We start from the raw sequence: 26405 nt of genomic DNA, 5'->3' as shown, positions 1-26405 counted from the left end.
CAACAAAAATGAACCACCTTTTGTTGATAACTTCTCGTAATAAAACTAGTAGCTGCAATATACATACGTAACCATGATGTATTGTGCATCTTACCTTCCTGAGAATGACACTTCTTCACTCGTTTTGCTGAACTCTATTCCTGTGATGTCATCCAGGCCATTAATGACCTCGTTGCAGTAACCCATTGTAATTCCACACTTTGTATCAACTTTGAGGAACTCCTGACGGTCCTCAGCTGGAGTGCTCCTCTCCATAAAATGACTGCTCTCCTTAATCCGCTGTTGAATCATAGGTGTGAGTGGCATATCAAAACTGAAGAAACTATCAGGTTCATAGTATAAAGTATCAAGTGACTCCACGCTGTAGTACAAGGATGTATTATCCAATATGTTCTCAAACTGAGAGCTGTAAAGGTCAGTGGAGTCCTCTGAACACCTCTTTGACCCAAATGCATCCTCATAGTGATCATCAGTCCCAATCCTAGAACTTGAATAAAGATAATTAATCATTCCATGAAAATGTTTATGATATTAATATATATATATATATATATATATATATATATACACATACACACATACATACAGATTTTTTACACATTATACATTATATAATAACACAATAAAAGCTGAATTTTTATTTCATAACTGTGAAAGGATCGAGCCAAATAAAGCTAAATTTTATGTGGGTTGGTGGCAGCAGGCAGGGGGGACGTGGGTATCTTGGGGAATCTAAACCAGGGACTAATTTTAAAGCACCAGTGACTTCCTGGCACCTGGGTTTGCTGAGCCCTACAACAGATAAGTCTAGATAGACAGACAGAATAGATAGATACAGGGAGTGCAGAATTATTAGGCAAGTTGTATTTTTGAGGATTAATTTTATTATTGAACAACAACCATGTTCTCAATGAACCCAAAAAAACTCATTAATATCAAAGCTGAATAGTTTTGGAAGTAGTTTTTAGTTTGTTTTTAGTTTTAGCTATTTTAGGGGGATATCTGTGTGTGCAGGTGACTATTACTGTGCATAATTATTAGGCAACTTAACAAAAAACAAATATATACCCATTTCAATTATTTATTTTTACCAGTGAAACCAATATAACATCTCAACATTCACAAATATACATTTCTGACATTCAAAAACAAAACAAAAACAAATCAGTGACCAATATAGCCACCTTTCTTTGCAAGGACACTCAAAAGCCTGCCATCCATGGATTCTGTCAGTGTTTTGATCTGTTCACCATCAACATTGCGTGCAGCAGCAACCACAGCCTCCCAGACACTGTTCAGAAAGGTGTACTGTTTTCCCTCCTTGTAAATCTCACATTTGATGATGGACCACAGGTTCTCAATGGGGTTCAGATCAGGTGAACAAGGAGGCCATGTCATTAGATTTTCTTCTTTTATACCCTTTCTTGTCAGCCACGCTGTGGAGTACTTGGACGCGTGTGATGGAGCATTGTCCTGCATGAAAATCATGTTTTTCTTGAAGGATGCAGACTTCTTCCTGTACCACTGCTTGAAGAAGGTGTCTTCCAGAAACTGGCAGTAGGACTGGGAGTTGAGCTTGACTCCATCCTCAACCCGAAAAGGCCCCACAAGCTCATCTTTGATGATACCAGCCCAAACCAGTACTCCACCTCCACTTTGCTGGCGTCTGAGTCGGACTGGAGCTCTCTGCCCTTTACCAATCCAGCCACGGGCCCATCCATCTGGCCCATCAAGACTCACTCTCATTTAATCACTCCATAAAACCTTAGAAAAATCAGTCTTGAGATATTTCTTGGCCCAGTCTTGACGTTTCAGCTTGTGTGTCTTGTTCAGTGGTGGTCGTCTTTCAGCCTTTCTTACCTTGGCCATGTCTCTGAGTATTGCACACCTTGTGCTTTTGGGCACTCCAGTGATGTTGCAGCTCTGAAATATGGCCAAACTGGTGGCAAGTGGCATCTTGGCAGCTGCACGCTTGACTTTTCTCAGTTCATGGGCAGTTATTTTGCGCCTTGGTTTTTCCACACGCTTCTTGCGACCCTGTTGACTATTTTGAATGAAACGCTTGATTGTTCGATGATCACGCTTCAGAAGCTTTGCAATTTTAAGAGTGCTGCATCCCTCTGCAAGATATCTCACTATTTTTGACTTTTCTGAGCCTGTCAAGTCCTTCTTTTGACCCATTTTGCCAAAGGAAAGGAAGTTGCCAAATAATTATGCACACCTGATATAGGGTGTTGATGTCATTAGACCACACCCCTTCTCATTACAGAGATGCACATCACCTAATATGCTTAATTGGTAGTAGGCTTTAGAGCCTATACAGCTTGGAGTAAGACAACATGCATAAAGAGGATGATGTGGTCAAAATACTAATTTGCCTAATAATTCTGCACTCCCTGTATATAGATACTGCTGCTAAGTGTACGCTCTCTACATATGTACCTTAGTTTTTTGTTTGTTTATGGAAGGGTGACAGCTTAAAGTGATGGTAAATCCTAGCGTTTGTGAAATGCTAGGGTTTACCATTGGAACAAATAAAGGGGACTTTCAGTCATGAAGTATAAAAACAGAATTTATGCTTACCTGATAAATTACTTTCTCCAACGGTGTGTCCGGTCCACGGCGTCATCCTTACTTGTGGGAATATCTCTTCCCCAACAGGAAATGGCAAAGAGTCCCAGCAAAGCTGGCCATATAGTCCCTCCTAGGCTCCGCCCACCCCAGTCATTCGACCGACGGACAGGAGGAAAAATATAGGAGAAACCATATGGTACCATGGTGACTGTAGTTAGAGAAAATAATTCATCAGACCTGATTAAAAAAAAACCAGGGCGGGCCGTGGACCGGACACACCGTTGGAGAAAGTAATTTATCAGGTAAGCATAAATTCTGTTTTCTCCAACATTAGTGTGTCCGGTCCACGGCGTCATCCTTACTTGTGGGAACCAATACCAAAGCTTTAGGACACGGATGAAGGGAGGGAGCAAATCAGGTCACCTAAACGGAAGGCACCACGGCTTGCAAAACCTTTCTCCCAAAAATAGCCTCCGAAGAAGCAAAAGTATCAAATTTGTAAAATTTGGCAAAAGTGTGCAGTGAAGACCAAGTCGCTGCCTTACATATCTGATCAACAGAAGCCTCGTTCTTGAAGGCCCATGTGGAAGCCACAGCCCTAGTGGAGTGAGCTGTGATTCTTTCAGGATGCTGCCGTCCGGCAGTCTCATAAGCCAATCGGATAATGCTTTTAAGCCAAAAGGAAAGAGAGGTAGAAGTTGCTTTTTGACCTCTCCCTTTACCAGAATAGACGACAAACAAAGAAGATGTTTGTCTGAATTCTTTTGTAGCTTCTAAGTAGAATTTTAGAGCACGGACTACATCTAAATTGTGTAGCAAACGTTCCTTCTTTGAAACTGGTTTCGGACACAAAGAAGGTACAACTATCTCCTGGTTAATATTCTTGTTGGAAACAACCTTTGGAAGAAAACCAGGCTTAGTACGCAAAACAACCTTATCTGAATGGAACACCAGATAGGGCGGAGTACACTGCAGAGCAGATAACTCTGAAACTCTTCTAGCAGAAGAAATAGCAACCAAAAACAAAACTTTCCAAGATTATAACTTAATATCTATGGAATGTAGAGATTCAAACGGAACCCCTTGAAGAACTGAAAGAACTAGATTTAGACTCCAGGGAGGAGTCAAAGGTCTGTAAACAGGCTTGATCCTAACCAGAGCCTGAACAAATGCTTGAACATCTGGCACAGCTGCCAGTCGTTTGTGTAGTAAGACAGATAAAGCAGAAATCTGTCCCTTTAGAGAACTCGCAGATAATCCTTTATCCAAACCTTCTTGCAGAAAGGAAAGAATCTTAGGAATTTTTATCTTATTCCATGAGAATCCCTTGGATTCACACCAACAGATATATCTTTTCCATATTTTATGGTAAATCTTTCTAGTTACCGGTTTTCTGGCCTGAACCAGAGTATCTATCACAGAATCTGAAAACCAACGCTTTGATAGAATCAAGCGTTCAATCTCCAAGCCGTCAGCTGGAGGGAGACCAGATTTGGATGTTCGAATGGACCCTGAACAAGAAGGTCCTGTCTCAAAGGTAGCTTCAATGGTGGAACCGATGACATATTCACCAGGTCTGCATACCAAGTCCTGCGTGGCCACGCAGGAGCTATCAAGATCACCGAGGCCCTCTCCTGATTGATCCTGGCTACCAGCCTGGGAATGAGAGGAAACGGTGGAAACACATAAGCTAGGTTGAAGGTCCAAGGTGCTACTAGTGCATCCACTAGAGTCGCCTTGGGATCCCTGGATCTGGACCCGTAGCAAGGAACCTTGAAGTTCTGACGAGACGCCATCAGATCCATGTCTGGAATGCCCCATAATTGAGTCAACTGGGCAAAGATCTCCGGGTGGAGTTCCCACTCCCCCGGATGGAATGTCTGACGACTCAGATAATCCGCTTCCCAGTTTTCCACACCTGGGATGTGGATCGCAGATAGATGGCAGGAGTGATCCTCCGCCCATTGTATTATTTTGGTCACTTCTTTCATCGCTAGGGAACTCCTTGTTCCCCCCTGATGATTGATATACGCAACACTCGTCATGTTGTCTGATTGGAATCTTATGAATCTGGCCTTTGCAAGCTGAGGCCAAGCCCTGAGAACATTGAATATCGCTCTTAGTTCCAGAATGTTTATCGGGAGAAGAGACTCTTCCCGAGACCATAGTCCCTGAGCTTTCAGGGATTCCCAGACCGCGCCCCAGCCCACTAGACTGGCGTCGGTCGTGACAATGACCCACTCTGGTCTGCGGAAGCTCATTCCCTGGGATAGATGGTCAGGGTCAGCCACCAACGGAGTGACTCTCTGGTCTTCTGATCTACTTGAATCACTGGAGACAAGTCTGTATAGTCCCCATTCCACTGTTTGAGCATGCACAGTTGTAATGGTCTTAGATGAATTTGTGCAAAAGGAACTATGTCCATTGCTGCAACCATCAACCCTACTACTTCCATGCACTGAGCTATGGAAGGACGTGGAACAGAGTGAAGAACTTGACAAGTGCTTAGAAGTTTTGACTTCCTGACATCTGTCAAAAAAATCCTCATTTCTAAGGAGTCTATTATTGTTCCCAAGAAGGGAACTCTTGTTGACAGAGACAGAGAACTCTTTTCTATGTTCACCTTCCATCCGTGAGATCTGAGAAAGGCCAGAACGATGTCTGTATGAGCCTTTGCTTTTGAAAGGGACGACGCTTGTATTAGAATGTCGTCCAAGTACGGTACTACTGCAATGCCCCTCGGTCTTAGAACCGCTAGAAGGGACCCGAGTACCTTTGTGAAAATCCTTGGAGCAGTGGCTAACCCGAATGGGAGGGCCACAAACTGGTAATGTTTGTCCAGAAAGGCGAACCTTAGGAACTGATGATGTTCTTTGTGGATAGGAATATGTAGATACGCATCCTTTAGATCCACGGTAGTCATAAATTGACCTTCCTGGATAGTGGGTAGAATCGTTCGAATGGTTTCAATTTTGAACGATGGTACCCTGAGAAATTTGTTTAGGATCTTTAAATCCAGAATTGGTCTGAAGGTTCCCTCTTTTTTGGGAACTACGAACAGATTTGAGTAAAAACAGAATTTATGCTTACCTGATAAATTACTTTCTCCAACGGTGTGTCCGGTCCACGGCGTCATCCTTACTTGTGGGATATTCTCTTCCCCAACTGGAAATGGCAAAGAGTCCCAGCAAAGCTGGTCACATGATCCCTCCTAGGCTCCGCCTACCCCAGTCATTCGACCGACGGACAGGAGGAAATATGCATAGGAGAAATCATATGATACCGTGGTGACTGTAGTTAGAGAAAATAATTCATCAGACCTGATTAAAAAAACCAGGGCGGGCCATGGACCGGACACACCGTTGGAGAAAGTAATTTATCAGGTAAGCATAAATTCTGTTTTCTCCAACATAGGTGTGTCCGGTCCACGGCGTCATCCTTACTTGTGGGAACCAATACCAAAGCTTTAGGACACGGATGAAGGGAGGGAGCAAATCAGGTCACCTAAACGGAAGGCACCACAGTTTGCAAAACCTTTCTCCCAAAAATAGCCTCCGAAGAAGCAAAAGTATCAAATTTGTAAAATTTGGCAAAAGTGTGCAGTGAAGACCAAGTCGCTGCCTTACATATCTGATCAACAGAAGCCTCGTTCTTGAAGGCCCATGTGGAAGCCACAGCCCTAGTAGAGTGAGCTGTGATTCTTTCAGGAGGCTGCCGTCCGGCAGTCTCATAAGCCAATCGGATAATGCTTTTAAGCCAAAAGGAAAGAGAGGTAGAAGTAGCTTTTTGACCTCTCCTTTTACCAGAATAAACCACAAACAAGGAAGATGTTTGTCTGAAATCTTTAGTAGCCTCTAAATAGAACTTTAGAGCATGGACTACGTCCAAATTGTGTAACAAACGTTCCTTCTTTGAAGCTGGATTCGGACACAAAGAAGGAACAACTATCTCCTGGTTAATATTTTTGTTAGAAACAACTTTAGGAAGAAAACCAGGCTTAGTACGCAAAACCACCTTATCTGCGTGGAACACCAGATAAGGAGGAGAACACTGCAGAGCAGATAACTCTGAAACTCTTCTAGCAGAAGAAATTGCAACCAAAAACAAAACTTTCCAAGATAATAACTTAATATCTACGGAATGTAAGGGTTCAAACGGAACCCCTTGAAGAACTGAAAGAACTAAATTTAGACTCCAGGGAGGAGTCAAAGGTCTGTAAACAGGCTTGATCCTAACCAGAGCCTGAACAAATGCTTTTGTGAAGTAAAACAGATAAAGCAGAGATCTGTCCCTTCAGAGAACTTGCAGATAATGCTTTCTCCAAACCTTCTTGTAGAAAGGAAAGAATCTTAGGAATTTTTATCTTGTTCCAAGGGAATCCTTTAGATTCACACCAATAGATATATTTTTTCCATATTTTATGGTAAATTTTTCTAGTTACAGGCTTTCTAGCCTGAATCAGAGTATCTATTACAGAATCTGAAAACCCACGCTTTGATAAAATTAAGCGTTCAATCTCCAAGCCGTCAGTTGGAGGGAAGCCAGATTCGGATGTTCGAATGGACCTTGAACAAGAAGGTCCTGTCTCAAAGGTAGCTTCCATGGTGGAACCGATGACATATTCACCAGGTCTGCATACCAAGTCCTGCGTGGCCACGCAGGAGCTATCAAGATTACCGAAGCCCTCTCCTGATTGATCCTGGCTACCAGCCTGGGAATGAGAGGAAATGGTGGGAACACATAAGCTAGGTTGAAGGTCCAAGGCGCTACTAGTGCATCCACTAGAGTCGCCTTGGGATCCCTGGATCTGGACCCGTAGCAAGGAACCTTGAAGTTCTGACGAGACGCCATCAGATCCATGTCTGGAATGCCCCATAATTGAGTTATTTGGGCAAAGATTTCCGGATGGAGTTCCCACTCCCCCGGATGGAATGTCTGACGACTCAGAAAATCCGCTTCCCAATTTTCCACTCCTGGGATGTGGATTGCAGACAAGTGGCAGGCGTGATCCTCCGCCCAATGAATTATTTTGGTCACTTCTTCCATCGCCAGGGAACTCCTTGTTCCCCCCTGATGATTGATATATGCAACAGTCGTCATGTTGTCTGATTGAAACCTTATGAATTTGGCCTTTGCTAGTTGAGGCCAAGCTTTGAGAGCATTGAATATCGCTCTCAATTCCAGAATGTTTATCGGGAGAAGAGATTCTTCCCGAGACCATAGACCCTGAGCTTTCAGGGGTTCCCAGACCGCGCCCCAGCCCACCAGGCTGGCGTCGGTCGTGACAATGACCCACTCTGGTCTGCGGAAGCTCATTCCCTGTGACAGATTGTCCAGGGTCAGCCACCAACGGAGTGAATCTCTGGTCTTTTGATCTACTTGAATCGTCGGAGACAAGTCTGTATAATCCCCATTCCACTGTCTGAGCATGCACAGTTGTAATGGTCTTAGATGAATTCGTGCAAAAGGAACTATGTCCATTGCAGCAACCATCAATCCTATTACTTCCATGCACTGCGCTATGGAAGGACGAAGAACAGAATGAAGTACTTGACAAGAGCTTAGAATCTTTGATTTTCTGACCTCTGTCAGAAAAAACATAATTTATGCTTACCTGATAAATTTATTTCTCTTGTAGTGTATCCAGTCCACGGATCATCCATTACTTATGGAATATATTCTCCTTCCCAACAGGAAGCTGCAAGAGTCCACCCACAGCAAAGCTGCTATATAGCTCCTCCCCTAACTGCCATATTCAGTCATTCGACCGAAAACATGCAGAGAAAGGAAAAACCATAGGGTGCAGTGGTGACTGTAGTTCAAATGAAAAAATTACCTGCCTTAAAGTGACAGGGCGGGCCGTGGACTGGATACACTACAAGAGAAATAAATTTATCAGGTAAGCATAAATTATGTTTTCTCTTGTTAAGTGTATCCAGTCCACGGATCATCCATTACTTATGGAATACCAATACCAAAGCTAAAGTACACGGATGATGGGAGGGACAAGGCAGGTACTTCAACGGAAGTTACCACTGCCTGTAAAAAACCCTTTCTCCCAAAAATAGCCTCCGAAGAAGCAAGGTATCAAATTTGTTAAATTTGAAAAGTATGAAGCGCAGACCAAGACTCCGTCTTGTAAATCTGTTCAACAGAAGCCACATTTAAAAAAAGGCCCAAGTGAAAACCACAGCTCTAGTAGAATGAGCTGTAATCCCTTCAGGAGGCTGCTGTCCAGCAGTCTCATAAGATAAATGAATTATGCTTTTTAACCAAAAAGACAGAGAGGCTGCTGAAGTCTTTTGACCTCTCCTCTGTCCAGAATAGACAACAAACAAGGTGAACGTTTGATGAAAACTGTAGTAGCTTGTAAGTAAAACTTTAAAGCACAAACCACGTCCAATATTGTGTAATAGACGTTCCTTCTTTGAGGAAGGATTAGGATACAAGCACTATTGAGTGATGTACTTGTTAGATACCACCTTAGGAAAAAACCCAGGTTGGTACGCAGGACTACCTTATCCGTACGAAGAACCAGATAAGGAGAATCACATTGTAACACAGATAACTTGGAGACTCTACGAGTCGAGGAATTAGCTACCCAAAAGGAACTTTCCAAGATAAAGATTGATATCTATGGAACAAAAAAGGTTCAAACGGAACTTCTTGAAGAACCTTAAGAATCAGGTTTAAGCTCCATGGCGGAGCAACAGTTTTAAACACAGGCTTGGATCTAACCAAAGCCTGACCAAATGCCTGAACGTCTAGAATACCTGCCAGACGCTTGTGCAAAAAAATAGACAGAGTAAAAATCTGTCCCCTTTTAAGGAATTAGCTGACAACCCTTTTCTCAAAAACATCTTGGAGAAAAGATAATATCCTGGGAATCCAGACTTTACTCCATGAGTAACCCTTGGATTCATAACAATCAGATATTTACACCATATCTATGTTCAATTTTCCTAGAGACAGGCTTTCATGTCTGTATTAAGGTATCAATGACTGACTCGGAGAAGCCATGCTTTGATAACATCAAGCGTTCAGTCTCCAGGCAGTCCATCTCAGATTGATTCTATTTAGATGGTTGAAAGGACCCTGAGGTAGAGGGACCTGTCTCAGAAGCAGAGACAGTGATGGAAAGGATGACATGTCCACCAGATCTGCATACCAGGTCCTGCGTGGCTACGCAGGCGCTGTCAAAAACACCAAAGCCCTCTCCTGCTTGGTCTTGACCTCCGGAGGAAATCCCACTCCCCCGGAAGAAAAGTCTGACGACTTAGAAAATCCACCTCCCAGTTCTCAACACCTGGGATATGGATAGCTGATAGACAAGAGTGAGTCTCTGTCCAGTGAATTATTGTAAGACTTCTAACATCGCTAGGGAACTTCTGTTCCCCCTTGATGGCTGATGTAAGCCACAGTCGTGTATATTGTCCGACTGAGTATGATGTACCTCAGAGTTGCTAACTGAGGCCAAGTCTGAAGAGCATGGAATATCACTCCCAGTTCCAGAATATTTATTAGAAGGAGGGTCTCCTCCTAAGTCCACTATCCCTGAGCCTTCAGGGAGTTCCAGACTGCATCCCAACCTAAAAGGCTGGCATCTATTGTAACAATTGTCCCATCTGACCTGCGGAAGGTCATACCCTTGGACAGATGGACCCGACATAGTCACCAGAGAAGAGAATCTCTGGTCTCTTGGTCCAGGTTTAACAGGGGGACAAATCTGTGTAATCCCCGTTCCTCTGACTGAGCATGCATAGTTGCAGCGGTCTGAAATGTAGACGTGCAAACGGTACTATGTCCCTTGCCGCTACCATTAAGCCGATTTCATTCATGTACTGAGCCACCGAAGGGCGCGGATGGGATGAAAAAAACACGGCAGAAATTTAGAAACTTTGACAAGCTGGACTCTGTCAGGTAAATTTTCATTTCTACAGAATCTATCAGAGTCCCTAGGAGGGAAACCCTTGAGATTGGGGATAGAGAACTCTTTCCTTGTTCACTTTCCACCCATGTGATCTCAGAAATGCCAGTACTACGTCCGTATGAGACTTGGCAACTTGGATGTTTGAAGCCTGTATCAGGATGTCGTCTAAATAAGGGGCCACTTCTATGCCCCGCGGTCTAAGGACCGCCAAAGCGACCCCAGAACCTCCATAAAGATTCTTGGGGCTGTAGATATCCCAAAGGAAAGAGCTACAAACTGGTAATGCCTGTCTAGAAAGGCAAACCTGAAAAACGATGGTGATCTTTATGCATCACAATGTGAGGATAAGCATCCTTCAAATCCATTGTAGTCCTCTATTGACTCTCCTGGATCATAGTTAAGATGGTACGAATAGTTTCCATCTTAAATGACGGAATTCTGAGGAATTTGTTTAAGATCTTTAGATCCAAAATAGGTCTGAAGGTTCCCTCTCCTTGGGAACCACAAACAGATTTGAGTAAAAACTCTGTCCCTGTTCCTCTCTTGGAACTGGATGGATCTCGTACACAATGTAAGAATGCCTCCTTCTTTATCTGGTTTGCAGATAATTGTGAAAGGCGAAATCTCCCCTTTTTTGGGGGGGGAATCTTTGAAATCCAGAAGATATCTCTGGGATATAAATTCCAATGCCTAGGGATCCTGGGCATCTCTTGCCCACGCCTGGGCAAAGAATGAAAGTCTGCCCCCTATAGGATCCATTACCGGATAGGGGTCCGTTCCTTCATGCTGCCTTAGAGGCAGCAGCAGGCTCCTTGGCCTGCTTATCTTTGTTCCAGGTCCGATTGTCTCCAGACCGCCTTGGACTGAGCAAAAATTCCCTCTTGTTTTGCCTTAGAGGAAGAGGATGCCACACCTGCCCTGAAGTTTTTAAAAGGTACGAAAATTAGACTTTTTTTTTTTTTTTTTTTTTTTTTGCCCTTGATTTAGACCTATCCTGAGGAAGGGCATGACCTTTTCCTCCAGTGATATAAGCAATAATCTCCTTCAAACCAGGCCCGAATAGGGTCTGCCCCTTGAAGGGAAGTTAAGTAGCTTATTTATTAAAGTCACGACAGCTGACCATGATATAAGCCATAGCGCTCTGCACGCCAGTATAGTAAAAAACAGAATTCTTAGCCGTTAGTCTAGTCAAATGAACAAGGCATCAGAAAACAAAGGAATTGGCTAGCATAAGCTTGTCAAATATATTCATCCAATGGAGTCGCTTAACTGTAAAGCCTCATCAAGAGACTCAACCCAGAACGCCGCAGCAGCAGTGACAGAAGCAATGTATGCAAGGGGCTGCAGGATAAAACCCTGTTGAATAAACATTTTTTATCCATTGGATCTAAAAAGCACAACTGTCCTCGTCAGAGGTAGTGGTACGCTTAGCTAGAGTAGAAACTCTTCTCTCCATCTTAGGAACTGTCTGCCAGAAGTCCCGTGTGGTGGTAACTATTAGAAAACATTCTTCTAAAAAATAGGAGGGGAAGAGAACGGCACACCTGGTCTATCCCATTCCTTATTAAAAAAAATTTTAGTAAACCTCTTTAGGTATTGGAAAAACATCAGTACACACCGGCACTGCATATTATTTATCCAGTCTACACAATTTCTCTGGCCCTGCGATTGTACACATTCATTCAGAGCAGCCAAAGCCTCCCTGAGCAACAAGTGGAGGTTCTCAAGCATAAATTTTAAATGTAGAAATATCAGAATCAGGTTAAATCATCTTCCCTGAGTCAAAAAAAAAAATCACCCACAGACTAAGCATATTGTGAGGTAGTATCATACATGGTTCTTAAAGCGTCTGTATGCTCTGTATCTACCCCCAGAGCTAACTGCTTTCCTTTAATTTCAGGTAGTCTGACTAATACTGCTGCCAGAATATTATTCACCACCTTTGCCATGTCTTGTAAAATAAACGCTATGGGCGCCCTTGATGTACTTGGCGCCATTTGAGCGTGAGTCCCTGAAGCGGGAGTCGAAGGGTCTGACACGTGGGGAGAGTTAGTCGGCATAACTTTCCCCTCGACAGAATCCCCTGGTAAAAGAAACGCTATGGGTGCCCTTGATGTACTTGGCGCCATTTGAGCGTGAGTCCCTAAAGCGGGAGTCAAAAGGTCTGACACGTGGGGAGAGTTAGTCGGCATAACTACCCCCACGACAGAATCCTCTGGTGATAATGTTTTTAAAGACAAAAAATTATCTTTATTGTTTAACATGAAATCAGTACATCTGGTACACATTCTAAGATGGGGTTCCACCATGGCTTTAAAACATAATGAACACAGAGCTTCCTCTATGTCAGACATGTTAGAACAGACTAATAATGAGACTAGTAAGCTTGGAAAACACTTTAAATCAAGTTAACAAGCAAATATATAAAACGTTACTGTGCCTTTAAGAGAAACAAATTTTGTCAAAATTTGAAAAACAGTGAAAAAAAGGCAGTAAAACAAACAAAATTTTTACAGTACATGTAATAAGGTAACAGAGCATTGCACCCACTTGCAAATGGATGATTAACCCCTTAATGCAAAAAACAGATAAAAAAAAAAAAAAAAAAAAAAAGACATAGACGTTTTTAAAAACAGACACAACAAACTGCCACAGCCAACAGTGGGAAGCTTCAGTTAACTGTTTCTATGCAAAATTTAAGCCAGCCATGTGGAAAAAACTTAGGCCCCAATAAGTTTTATCACCAAACATATGTTAAAAAACGATTAAACATGCCAGCAAACGTTTTAAAACACATTTTTACAAGAGTATGTATCTCTATTAATAAGCCTGATACCAGTCGCTATCGCTGCATTTAAGGCTTTACTTACATTACTTCGGTATCAGCAGTATTTTCTTAGTCAATTCCATTCCTAGAATGGCCCTTTCCCCCGGTGATGTCTGAAATAATCTCTTTCAAATCAGGCCCAAATAGTGTTTTACCCTTGAAAGGGATGTTAAGCAATTTTGTCTTGGAAGACACATCCGCTGACCAAGACTTTAGCCAAAGCGCTCTGCGCGCCACGATAGCAAACCCTGAATTTTTCGCCGCTAATCTAGCTAATTGCAAAGCGGCATCTAAAATAAAAGAGTTAGCCAATTTAAGTGCTTGAACTCTGTCCATAACCTCCTCATACGGAGTCTCTCTACTGAGCGACTTTTCTAGTTCCTCGAACCAGAACCACGCTGCTGTAGTGACAGGAACAATGCACGAAATGGGTTGTAGAAGGTAACCCTGCTGTACAAAAATCTTTTTAAGCAAACCTTCCAATTTTTTATCCATAGGATCTTTGAAAGCACAACTATCCTCGATAGGGATAGTAGTTCGCTTGTTTAGAGTAGAAACTGCCCCCTCGACCTTAGGGACTGTCTGCCATAAGTCCTTTCTGGGGTCGACCATAGGAAATAATTTCTTAAATATAGGGGGGGGGGAATAAAAGGTATGCCGGGCTTCTCCCACTCCTTATTCACTATGTCCGCCACCCTCTTGGGTATAGGAAAAGCGTCGGGGTGCACCGGAACCTCTAGAAACTTGTCCATCTTGCATAATTTCTCTGGAATGACCAAGTTGTCACAATCATCCAGAGTAGATAACACCTCCTTAAGCAGTGCGCAGAGATGTTCTAATTTAAATTTAAATGTCACAACATCAGGTTCAGCTTGTTGAGAAATTTTTCCTGAATCTGAAATTTCCCCATCTGACAAAACCTCCCTCATGGCCACTTCAGATTGGTGTGAGGGTATGACAGAACAATTATCATCAGCGCCCTCCTGCTCTTCAGTGTTTAAAACAGAGCAATCGTGCTTTCTCTGATATGCAGGCATTTTGGATAAAAACAGAATTTATGTTTACCTGATAAATTACTTTCTCCAACGGTGTGTCCGGTCCACGGCGTCATCCTTACTTGTGGGATATTCTCTTCCCCAACAGGAAATGGCAAAGAGCCCAGCAAAGCTGGTCACATGATCCCTCCTAGGCTCCGCCTTCCCCAGTCATTCGACCGACGTAAAGGAGGAATATTTGCATAGGAGAAATCATATGATACCGTGGTGACTGTAGTTAAAGAAAATAAATTATCAGACCTGATTAAAAAACCAGGGCGGGCCGTGGACCGGACACACCGTTGGAGAAAGTAATTTATCAGGTAAACATAAATTCTGTTTTCTCCAACATAGGTGTGTCCGGTCCACGGCGTCATCCTTACTTGTGGGAACCAATACCAAAGCTTTAGGACACGGATGAAGGGAGGGAGCAAATCAGGTCACCTAAATGGAAGGCACCACGGCTTGCAAAACCTTTCTCCCAAAAATAGCCTCAGAAGAAGCAAAAGTATCAAACTTGTAAAATTTGGTAAAAGTGTGCAGTGAAGACCAAGTCGCTGCCTTACATATCTGATCAACAGAAGCCTCGTTCTTGAAGGCCCATGTGGAAGCCACAGCCCTAGTGGAATGAGCTGTGATTCTTTCAGGAGGCTGCCGTCCGGCAGTCTCATAAGCCAATCTGATGATGCTTTTAATCCAAAAAGAGAGAGAGGTAGAAGTTGCTTTTTGACCTCTCCTTTTACCAGAATAAACAACAAACAAGGAAGATGTTTGTCTAAAATCCTTTGTAGCATCTAAATAGAATTTTAGAGCGCGAACAACATCCAAATTGTGCAACAAACGTTCCTTCTTTGAAACTGGATTCGGACACAAAGAAGGCACGACTATCTCCTGGTTAATGTTTTTGTTAGAAACAACTTTCGGAAGAAAACCAGGTTTAGTACGTAAAACCACCTTATCTGCATGGAACACCAGATAAGGAGGAGAACACTGCAGAGCAGATAATTCTGAAACTCTTCTAGCAGAAGAAATTGCAACCAAAAACAAAACTTTCCAAGATAATAACTTAATATCAACGGAATGTAAGGGTTCAAACGGAACCCCCTGAAGAACTGAAAGAACTAAATTGAGACTCCAGGGAGGAGTCAAAGGTTTGTAAACAGGCTTGATTCTAACCAGAGCCTGAACAAAGGCTTGAAGAAAGGATAGAATCTTAGGAATTTTTACCTTGTCCCAAGGGAATCCTTTAGATTCACACCAACAGATATATTTTTTCCATATTTTGTGGTAAATTTTTCTAGTTACAGGCTTTCTGGCCTGAACAAGAGTATCAATAACAGAATCTGAGAACCCTCGCTTTGATAAGATCAAGCGTTCAATCTCCAAGCAGTCAGTTGGAGTGAGACCAGATTCGGATGTTCGAACGGACCTTGAACAAAAAGGTCTCGTCTCAAAGGTAGCTTCCATGGTGGAGCCGATGACATATTCACCAGGTCTGCATACCAAGTCCTGCGTGGCCACGCAGGAGCTATCAAGATCACCGATGCCCTCTCCTGATTGATCCTGGCTACCAGCCTGGGGATGAGAGGAAACGGCGGGAATACATAAGCTAGTTTGAAGGTCCAAGGTGCTACTAGTGCATCTACTAGAGTCGCCTTGGGATCCCTGGATCTGGACCCGTAGCAAGGAACCTTGAAGTTCTGACGAGAGGCCATCAGATCCATGTCTGGAATGCCCCACAGTTGAGTAATGTGGGCAAAGATTTCCGGATGGAGTTCCCACTCCCCCGGATGTAATGTCTGACGACTCAGAAAATCCGCCTCCCAATTTTCCACTCCTGGGATGTGGATTGCAGACAAGTGGCAGGAGTGAGTCTCCGCCCATTGAATGATTTTGGTCACTTCTTCCATCGCCAGGGAACTCCTTGTTCCCCCCTGATGGTTGATGTACGCAACAGTCGTCATGTTGTCTGATTGAAACCGTATGAACTTGGCCTTTGCTAGCTGAGGCCAAGCCTTGAGAGCATTGAGTATCGCTCTCAGTTCCAGAATATTTATCGGTAGAAGAGATTCTTCCCGAGACCAAAGACCCTGAGCTTTCAGGGGTCCCCAGACCGCGCCCCAGCCCATCAGACTGGCGTCGGTCGTGACAATGACCCACTCTGGTCTGCGGAAGCTCATCCCCTGTGACAGGTTGTCCAGGGACAGCCACCAACGGAGTGAATCTCTGGTCCTCTGATTTACTTGTATCGTCGGAGACAAGTCTGTATAGTCCCCATTCCACTGACTGAGCATGCACAGTTGTAATGGTCTTAGATGAATGCGCGCAAAAGGAACTATGTCCATTGCCGCTACCATCAAACCTATTACTTCCATGCACTGCGCTATGGAAGGAAGAGGAACGGAATGAAGTATTTGACAAGAGTTTAGAAGTTTTGTTTTTCTGGCCTCTGTCAGAAAAATCCTCATTTCTAAGGAGTCTATTATTGTTCCCAAGAAGGGAACCCTCGTTGACGGAGATAGAGAACTCTTTTCTACGTTCACTTTCCATCCGTGAGATCTGAGAAAGGCCAGGACAATGTCCGTGTGAGCCTTTGCTAGAGGAAGGGACGACGCTTGAATCAGAATGTCGTCCAAGTAAGGTACTACTGCAATGCCCCTTGGTCTTAGCACCGCTAGAAGGGACCCTAGTACCTTTGTGAAAATCCTTGGAGCAGTGGCTAATCCGAACGGAAGTGCCACGAACTGGTAATGCTTGTCCAGGAATGCGAACCTTAGGAACCGATGATGTTCCTTGTGGATAGGAATATGTAGATACGCATCCTTTAAATCCACCGTGGTCATGAATTGACCTTCCTGGATGGAAGGAAGAATTGTTCGAATGGTTTCCATTTTGAACGATGGAACCTTGAGAAACTTGTTTAGGATCTTGAGATCTAAGATTGGTCTGAACGTTCCCTCTTTTTTGGGAACTACGAACAGATTGGAGTAGAACCCCATCCCTTGTTCTCCTAATGGAACAGGATGAATCACTCCCATTTTTAACAGGTCTTCTACACAATGTAAGAATGCCTGTTTTTTTATGTGGTCTGAAGACAATTGAGACCTGTGGAACCTCCCCCTTGGGGGAAGCCCTTTGAATTCCAGAAGATAACCTTGGGAGACTATTTCTAGCGCCCAAGGATCCAGAACATCTCTTGCCCAAGCCTGAGCGAAGAGAGAGAGTCTGCCCCCCACCAGATCCGGTCCCGGATCGGGGGCCAACATCTCATGCTGTCTTGGTAGCAGTGGCAGGTTTCTTGGCCTGCTTTCCCTTGTTCCAGCCTTGCATTGGTCTCCAGGCTGGCTTGGCTTGAGAAGTATTACCCTCTTGCTTAGAGGACGTAGCACTTGGGGCTGGTCCGTTTCTACGAAAGGGACGAAAATTAGGTTTATTTTTGGCCTTGAAAGACCTATCCTGAGGAAGGGCGTGGCCCTTGCCCCCAGTGAAGCACGGATTCTGTCCATAATCTCCTCATAAGAAGGAGAATTACTAGTGATCGCCTTTTCTAGCTCATCGAACCAGAAACACGTGGCTGTAGTGACAGGGACAATGCATGAAATTGGTTGTAGAAGGTAACCTTGCTGAACAAACATCTTTTTAAGCAAACCTTCTAATTTTTTATCCATAGGATCTTTGAAAGCACAACTATCTTCTATGGGTATAGTGGTGCGTTTGTTTAGAGTAGAAACCGCCCCCTCGACCTTGGGAACTGTCTGCCATAAGTCCTTTCTGGGGTCGACCATAGGAAACAATTTTTTAAATATGGGGGGAGGGACGAAAGGTATACCGGGCCTTTCCCATTCTTTATTTACAATGTCCGCCACCCGCTTGGGTATAGGAAAAGCTTCGGGGGGCCCCGGGACCTCTAGGAACTTGTCCATTTTACATAGTTTCTCTGGGATGACCAAATTCTCACAATCATCCAGAGTGGATAACACCTCCTTAAGCAGAGCGCGGAGATGTTCCAACTTAAATTTAAATGTAATCACATCAGGTTCAGCTTGTTGAGAAATTTTCCCTGAATCTGAAATTTCTCCCTCAGACAAAACCTCCCTGGCCCCCTCAGACTGGTGTAGGGGCCCTTCAGAAACAATATCATCAGCGTCCTCATGCTCTTCAGTATTTTCTAAAACAGAGCAGTCGCGCTTTCGCTGATAAGTGGGCATTTTGGCTAAAATGTTTTTGATAGAATTATCCATTACAGCCGTTAATTGTTGCATAGTAAGGAGTATTGGCGCGCTAGATGTACTAGGGGCCTCTTGTGTGGGCAAGACTGGTGTAGACGAAGGAGGGGATGATGCAGTACCATGCTTACTCCCCTCACTTGAGGAATCATCTTGGGCATCATTTTCTCTAAATTTTGTGTCACATAAATCACATCTATTTAAATGAGAAGGGACCTTGGCTTCCCCACATTCAGAACACAGTCTATCTGGCAGTTCAGACATGTTAAACAGGCATAAACTTGATAACAAAGTACAAAAAACGTTTTAAAATAAAACCGTTACTGTCACTTTAAATTTTAAACTGAACACACTTTATTACTGCAATTGCGAAAAAGTATGAAGGAATTGTTCAAAATTCACCAAAATTTCACCACAGTGTCTTAAAGCCTTAAAAGTATTGCACACCAAATTTGGAAGCTTTAACCCTTAACCCGTTTTTATATTTAACCCCTTTACAGTCCCTGGTATCTGCTTTGCTGAGACCCAACCAAGCCCAAAGGGGAATACGATACCAAATGACGCCTTCAGAAAGTCTTTTCTATGTATCAGAGCTCCTCACACATGCATCTGCATGTCATGCTTCTCAAAAACAAGTGCGCAATACAGGCGCGAAAATGAGACTCTGCCTATGATTAGGGAAAGCCCCTAGAGAATAAGGTGTCCAATACAGTGCCTGCCGGTTATTTTACAAAATTCCCAAGATTAAAATAATTCCTCAAGGCTATGGAGTATAAAATATGTTTATATATAAATCGATTTAGCCCAGAAAATGTCTACAGTCTTAAAAAGCCCTTGTGAAGCCCTTATTTACTGTCTGTAATAAAATGGCTTACCGGATCCCATAGGGAAAATGACAGCTTCCAGCATTACATCGTCTTGTTAGAATGTGTCATACCTCAAGCAGCAAAAGTCTGCTCACTGTTCCCCCAACTGAAGTTAATTCCTCTCAACAGTCCTGTGTGGAACAGCCATCGATTTTAGTAACGGTTGCTAAAATCATTTTCCTCTTACAAACAGAAATCTTCATCTCTTTTCTGTTTCAGAGTAAATAGTACATACCAGCACTATTTTAAAATAACAAACTCTTGATTGAATAATAAAAACTACAGTTAAACACTAAAAAACTCTAAGCCATCTCCGTGGAGATGTTGCCTGTACAACGGCAAAGAGAATGACTGGGGAAGGCGGAGCCTAGGAGGGATCATGTGACCAGCTTTGCTGGGCTCTTTGCCATTTCCTGTTGGGGAAGAGAATATCCCACAAGTAAGGATGACGCCGTGGACCGGACACACCTATGTTGGAGAAATATTTGCTATGGAGTTATCCATTACAGCCGTCAATTGTTGCATGGTAATAAGCATTGGCGCGCTAGATGTACTAGGGGCCTCCTGCGTGGGCAAAACTGGTGTAGACACAGTAGGAGTCATGTCTACTCCCCTCATCTGAGGAATCATCTTGGGCAATTTCATTATCTGTGGCAGTACTGTCCTTACTTTGTTTGGACGCTATGGCACAATTATCACACAATTTTGAATGGGGAGACACATTGGCTTTCATACATATAGAACATAGCTTATCCGAAGGCACAGACATGTTAAACAGGCTTAAACTTGTCAATAAAGCACAAAAAACGTTTTAAAACAAAACCGTTACTGTCTCTTTAAATTTTAAACAGAGCACACTTTATTACTGAATATGTGAAAAAGTATGAAGGAATTGTTCAAAATTTACCAAAATTTCACCACAGTGTCTTAAAGCCTTAAAGGTATTGCATACCAATTTTCATAGCTTTAACCCTTAAAATAACGGAACCGGAGCCGTTCACAAATTTAACCCCTATACAGTCCCAGCTACAACCTTTGCTGTGACTTTACCAAGCCCAGAGGGGAATAGGATACCAAATGACGCCTTCTAGAAACTTTTCCAACTACTTTCAGGTCCTCACACATGCATCTGCATGTCTTGCTCTCAAAAACAACTGCGCAGTAATGGCGCGAAAATGAGGCTCAGCCTACAACTGGGAAGGCCCTCCCTGACTGGAAAAGGTGTCTAACATAGTGCCTGACGTTAAAAAACGTTCCCCAAGTTTATAAGTGTGAATTATCAGCATAAACATGTATAAAATGTCCAAATAAAGCAATCGATTTAGCCCATAAAAGTGTCTACCAGTTTTATAGCCCATATTAAGCCCTTTATTCTGTTTGAAACTAAGAAAATGGCTTACCGGTCCCCATGAGGGGAAATGACAGCCTTCCAGCATTACACAGTCTTGTTAGAAATATGGCTAGTCATACCTTAAGCAGAAAAGTCTGCTAACTGTTTCCCCCAACTGAAGTTACTTCATCTCAACAGTCCTATGTGGAAACAGCAATCGATTTTAGTTACTGTCTGCTAAAATCATCTTCCTCTCACAAACAGAAATCTTCATCCTTTTCTGTTTCAGAGTAAATAGTACATACCAGCACTATTTTAAAATAACAAACTCTTGATAGTAGAATAAAAAAACTACAACTAAACACCACATACTCCTGTGCAACGGCAAAGAGAATGACTGGGGTGGGCGGAGCCTAGGAGGGACTATATGGCCAGCTTTGCTGGGACTCTTTGCCATTTCCTGTTGGGGAAGAGATATTCCCACAAGTAAGGATGACGCCGTGGACCGGACACACCAATGTTGGAGAAATACTTCATGCTGAAAGCTCCTTTATTTGTTTCAAGCGTTCACCGGACTGAGCTGCTAAGGCAGCCCATGGCATAACACTATTTGGCTGAGAGGTGACGTTTCCACCAGCTTGCATCACCTCTCAGCCAAATAGCGTTCTGCCATGGGCTGCCTTAGTAGCTCAGTGCGGCAAACGTTGCAAACAAATAAAGGAGCTTTCAGCATGAAGTATTTTATACTTCATGAATGAAAGTCCCCTTTATTTGTTCCAATGGAAAATCCTAGCGTTTCTCAAACGCTAGGATTTACCATCACTTTAACTCTCTGAATGCAACTAGCAACTTTTAGAAATCTCATTTATTTTTTTAGAAATAGCCAATATTTTTTATAGGAGCCATGAATTTCTTATAATTTCAAACATCACATTTAGCATTAGATCACCTTCCTGAAGCACCAAACTTCAGGATTTTATACCAATAATTTTCAGACAAAAAAATATTAAATGAAAAATAGAAAATATCAAACCCTACCAATTTCATTATATTGACCTAAGGACTGGGAGGAATGGGCATCCCAAGCTTGTAATACTACAGGACAGCCTCCTTCCTAACTAGAGTATTAGATTGTTGTAAAAATGTTACTAATAAATAATGGGTTCAAATTGAACAAGATATAGCAAGCTGTAGGCAACTGGGGGAAATGTGTTAGCTGTCCCCCTCTCAGAGACGTTTCCAATCACCACCATCTTATATTACAGCTGAGACTTTTCAAGCATGGAATAAATGTTTAAAGACATCTAAACCAATCTCTACCACATCTTCCTTAAAGGGACATTGTACACTAGATTTGTCTTTGAATAAATTGGAAGTTGTATTGGTAGTGGGATTGCAGCACAAATATTAAGGCCACTTTACAGATCACTAGTTAAGCCGTATCTAGAGTATTGTGTGCAGTTCTGGAGGCTTTGAGGCCTATCTATCAATCTCCAAATGGAGCTTGAAGGGCCGCGTTTCTTGCGAGTCTTCAGACTCGCCAGAAACACAAGTTATGGAGCAGCGGTCTAAAGACCGCTGCTCCATAACCCTGTCCGCCTGCTCTGAGCAGGCGGACAAGAATCGCCGCAATTCAACCCGATCGAGTACGATCAGGTTGATTGACACCTCCCTGCTGGCGGCTGATTGGCCGCGAGTCTGCAAAGGACGGCGTTGCACCAGCAGCTCTTGTGAGCTGCTGGTGCAATGCTAAATACGGAGAGCGTATTGCTCTCCGCATTCAGCGAGGTCTTGCGGACCTGATCCGCACTGTCAGATCAGGTCCGCAAGACCTTAGTTAAATTGGCCTCTTTATCTCCAGAAAAACATAAACAAACTGGAATCTATTTAAAGCAGGTCAAGTAAAATGGTTTATGTTCTAAAAAAAACCAAATTTATGCTTACCTGATAAATTTCTTTCTTTTGCGATGTACCGAGTCCACGGATTCATCCTTACTTGTGGGAAATTATCCTTCCTAACAGGAAGTGGCAAAGAGAGCACCACAGCAGAGCTGTCTATATAGCTCCCCCCTTAACTCCACCACCCAGTCATTCGACCGAAGGCCAAGAAAGAAAAAGGAGAAACTATAAGGTGCAGAGGTGACTGAAGTTTTCAATAAAAAATACTACCTGTCTTGAATAGACAGGGTGGGCCGTGGATTCGGTACATCGCAAAAGAAAGAAATTTATCAGTTAAGCATAAATTTTGTTTTCTTTTGCAAGATGTACCGAGTCCACAGATTCATCCTTACTTGTGGGATACCAATACCAAATCTTTAGGACACGGATGAAGGAAGGGACAAGACAGGAACCTAAACGGAAGGCACCACTGCTTGCAAAACCTTTCTCCCAAAAATAGCTTCCGAAGAAGCAAAAGTATCAAATTTGTAAAACTTGGAAAAGGTATGAAGCGAAGACCAAGTCGCAGCCTTACAAATCTGTTCAACAGAAGCATCATTTTTAAAAGCCCATGTGGAAGCCACCGCTCTAGTAGAATGAGCAGTAATCCTTTCAGGAGGCTGCTTTCCAGCAGTCTCGTAAGCCAAACGGATGATGCTTTTCAGCCAAAAGGAAAGAGAGGTAGCCGTAGCCTTTTGACCCCTACGTTTCCGAGAATAGATAACAAACAAAGAAGATGTTTGACGAAAATCTTTGGTTGCCTGCAAATAGAACTTCAAAGCACGAACCACGTGAAAGTTGTGCAATAAACGTTCCTTCTTAGAAGAAGGATTAGGACACAGAGAAGGAACAACAATTTCCTGATTGATATTCCTGTTAGTAACAACCTTAGGAAGGAACCCAGGTTTGGTATGCAAAACCACCTTATCAGCATGGAAAACAAGATAAGGCAAGTCACATTGTAATGCAGATAGTTCAGAAACTCTTCAAGCTGAAGAGATAGCAACTAGAAACAGAACTTTCCAAGATAGAAGCTTAATATCTATGGAATGCATGGGTTCAAACGGAACCCCCTGAAGAACTTTAAGAACTAAATTTAGACTCCATGGCGGAGCAACAGGTTTAAACACAGGCTTGAGTCTAACTAAAGCCTGACAAAAAGCCTGAACGTCTGGGACATCTGCCAGACGCTTGTGCAATAGAATAGACAAAGCAGATATCTGTCCTTTTAAGGAACTAGCTGACAATCCTTTCTCCAATCCTTCTTGAAGAAAGGACAAAATCCTAGGAATCCTGATCTTACTCCATGAGTAGCCTTTGGATTCACACCAAAAAAGATATTTACGCCATTTCTTATGATAGATTTTCCTGGTGACAGGTTTTCGAGCCTGAATCAAAGTATCTATGACCGACTCAGAGAAAACCCGCTTTGATAAAATCAAGCGTTCAATCTCCAACCAGTCAGTTGCAGAGAAATTAGATTTGGATGCTTGAACGGACCTTGAATCAGAAGGTCCTGTCTTAGTGGCAGAGTCCATGGTGGCAGAGATGACATGTCCACCAGGTCTGCATACCAAGTCCTGCGTGGCCACGCAGGTGCTATCAAAATCACTGAAGCTCTCTCCTGTTTGATTCTGGCAATCAGACGCGGAAGGAGAGGGAGAGGTGGAAACACATTAGCCAGGTTGAACGACCAGGGTACTGCTAGAGCATCTATCAGTATTGCCTGAGGATCCCTGGACCTGGATCCATAACAAGGAAGTTTGACGTTCTGACGAGACGCCATCAGATCCAATTCTGGTGTGCCCCATAGTTGAACCAGTTGAGCAAACACCTCCGGATGGAGCTCCCATTCCCCTGGATGAAAAGTCTGACGACTTAGAAAATCTGCCTCCCAGTTCTCTACCCCTGGGATATAGATCGCTGATAGATGGCAAGAGTGAGTCTCTGCCCATCGGATTATCCTGGAAACCTCTATCATCGCCAAGGAACTCCTTGTTCCCCCCTGATGATTGATATAAGCTACAGTCGTGATGTTGTCCGACTGAAATCTGATGAATCCGGCCGAAGCCAGCTGAGGCCACGCCTGAAGAGCATTGAATATCGCTCTTTATTCCAGAATATTTATCGGTAGGAGGGCCTCCTCCTGAGTCCACAAACCCTGTGCTTTCAGGGAATTCCAGACTGCACCCCAGCCCAGTAGGCTGGCGTCCGTCGTCACTATAACCCACGCTGGCCTGCGGAAACACATTCCCCGGGACAGGTGATCTTGTGACAGCCACCAAAGAAGAGAGTCTCTGGTCTCGTGATCCAGATTTATCTGAGGAGATAAATCTGCATAATCCCCATTCCACTGTTTGAGCATGCATAGTTGCAGTGGTCTGAGATGCAAGCGAGCAAACGGAACTATGTCCATTGCCGCTACCATAAGTCCGATTACCTCCATACACTGAGCCACTGACGGCCGAGGAATGGAATGAAGAGCTCGGTAGGTGGTTAAAATAAGGAATGGGACTCTTGTGAGAGGAATAAGAGAACTCTTTTTTATGTTCACCTTCCACCCATGAGATCTTAGAAAGGCCAACACTAAGTCTGTGTGAGACCTGGCTAGTTTGAAAGTCGACACTTGAATTAGGATGTCGTCTAGATAAGGCGCCACTGCTATGCCCCGCGGCCTTAGGACCGCCAGAAGGGACCCTAGCACCTTTGTGAAGATTCTTGGCGCCGTGGCCAACCCGAAGGGAAGAGCCACAAACTGGTAATGCCTGCCCAGAAAGGCAAACCTGAGGAACTGGTGATGATCTTTGTGGATAGGAATGTGTAGATACGCATCCTTTAAATCCACGGTGGTCATATATTGACCCTCCTGGATCATTGGTAAAATAGTCTGAATGGTCTCCATCTTGAAGGATGGAACTCTTAGGAATTGGTTTAGGATCTTGAGATCTAAAATAGGTCTGAAGGTTCCCTCTTTTTTGGGAACCACAAACAGATTGGAGTAGAAACCTTGTCCCTGTTCTGCTTTCGGAACTGGGCAGATCACTTCCATGGTAAAAAGGTCTTCTACACAGCGTAAGAACGCCTCTCTTTTTGTCTGGTTTACAGACAATTGAGAAGGATGGAATCTCCCCCTTGGAGGAGCCTCTTTGAAATCTAGAAGATACCCCTGGGTTACAATTTCTACGGCCCAGGAGTCCTGAACGTCTCTTGCACAGGCCTGAGCAAAGAGAGAGAGTCTGCCCCCTACTAGATCCGGTCCCGGATCGGGGGCTACCCCTTCATGCTGTCTTAGTGGCAGCAGCAGGCTTTTTGGCCTGCTTACCCTTGTTCCAAGCCTGGTTAGGTCTCCAGGTAGGCTTGGATTGAGCAAAGTTCCCCTCTTGGTATGCAGCAGGGGAAGAGGAAGCGGGACCACCCTTGAAGTTTCGAAAGGAACGAAAATTATTTTGTTTGGTCCTTGTCTTATTTGACTTATCTTGAGGGAGGGCATGGCCTTTCCCCCAGTGATGTCTGAAATGATCTCTTTCAGTGCAGGCCCGAATAGGGTCTTACCTTTGAAAGGGATGGTCAAAAGTTTAGATTTTGATGACACATCAGCCGACCAGGACTTAAGCCATAACGCTCTACGCGCTGAAATGGCAAAACCTGAATTCTTTGCCGCTAACTTAGCAAGATGAAAA

At 43.5% G+C, this 26405-nt stretch overlaps 1 protein-coding gene across 2 annotated transcripts in view; it reads right to left on the bottom strand.

The window, feature by feature from the left end:
- PSD3 (pleckstrin and Sec7 domain containing 3) overlaps positions 1-26405 on the bottom strand; it is a 1090324-nt gene that overhangs the window by 820259 nt on the left and 243660 nt on the right. For both annotated transcript variants that reach the window (XM_053703211.1, XM_053703212.1), the window contains one exon: positions 95-487. In XM_053703211.1, coding sequence (XP_053559186.1) covers positions 95-487 — 393 coding nt within the window. The remainder of the gene's footprint in view (positions 1-94; positions 488-26405) is intronic.

The sequence above is a fragment of the Bombina bombina genome, chromosome 2, assembly GCF_027579735.1.
Source record: "Bombina bombina isolate aBomBom1 chromosome 2, aBomBom1.pri, whole genome shotgun sequence".
NCBI lineage: Eukaryota > Metazoa > Chordata > Amphibia > Anura > Bombinatoridae > Bombina > Bombina bombina.
Note: the sequence above shows the minus strand (reverse complement) of the source record. Positions and strands in the feature narration are given on the sequence as shown.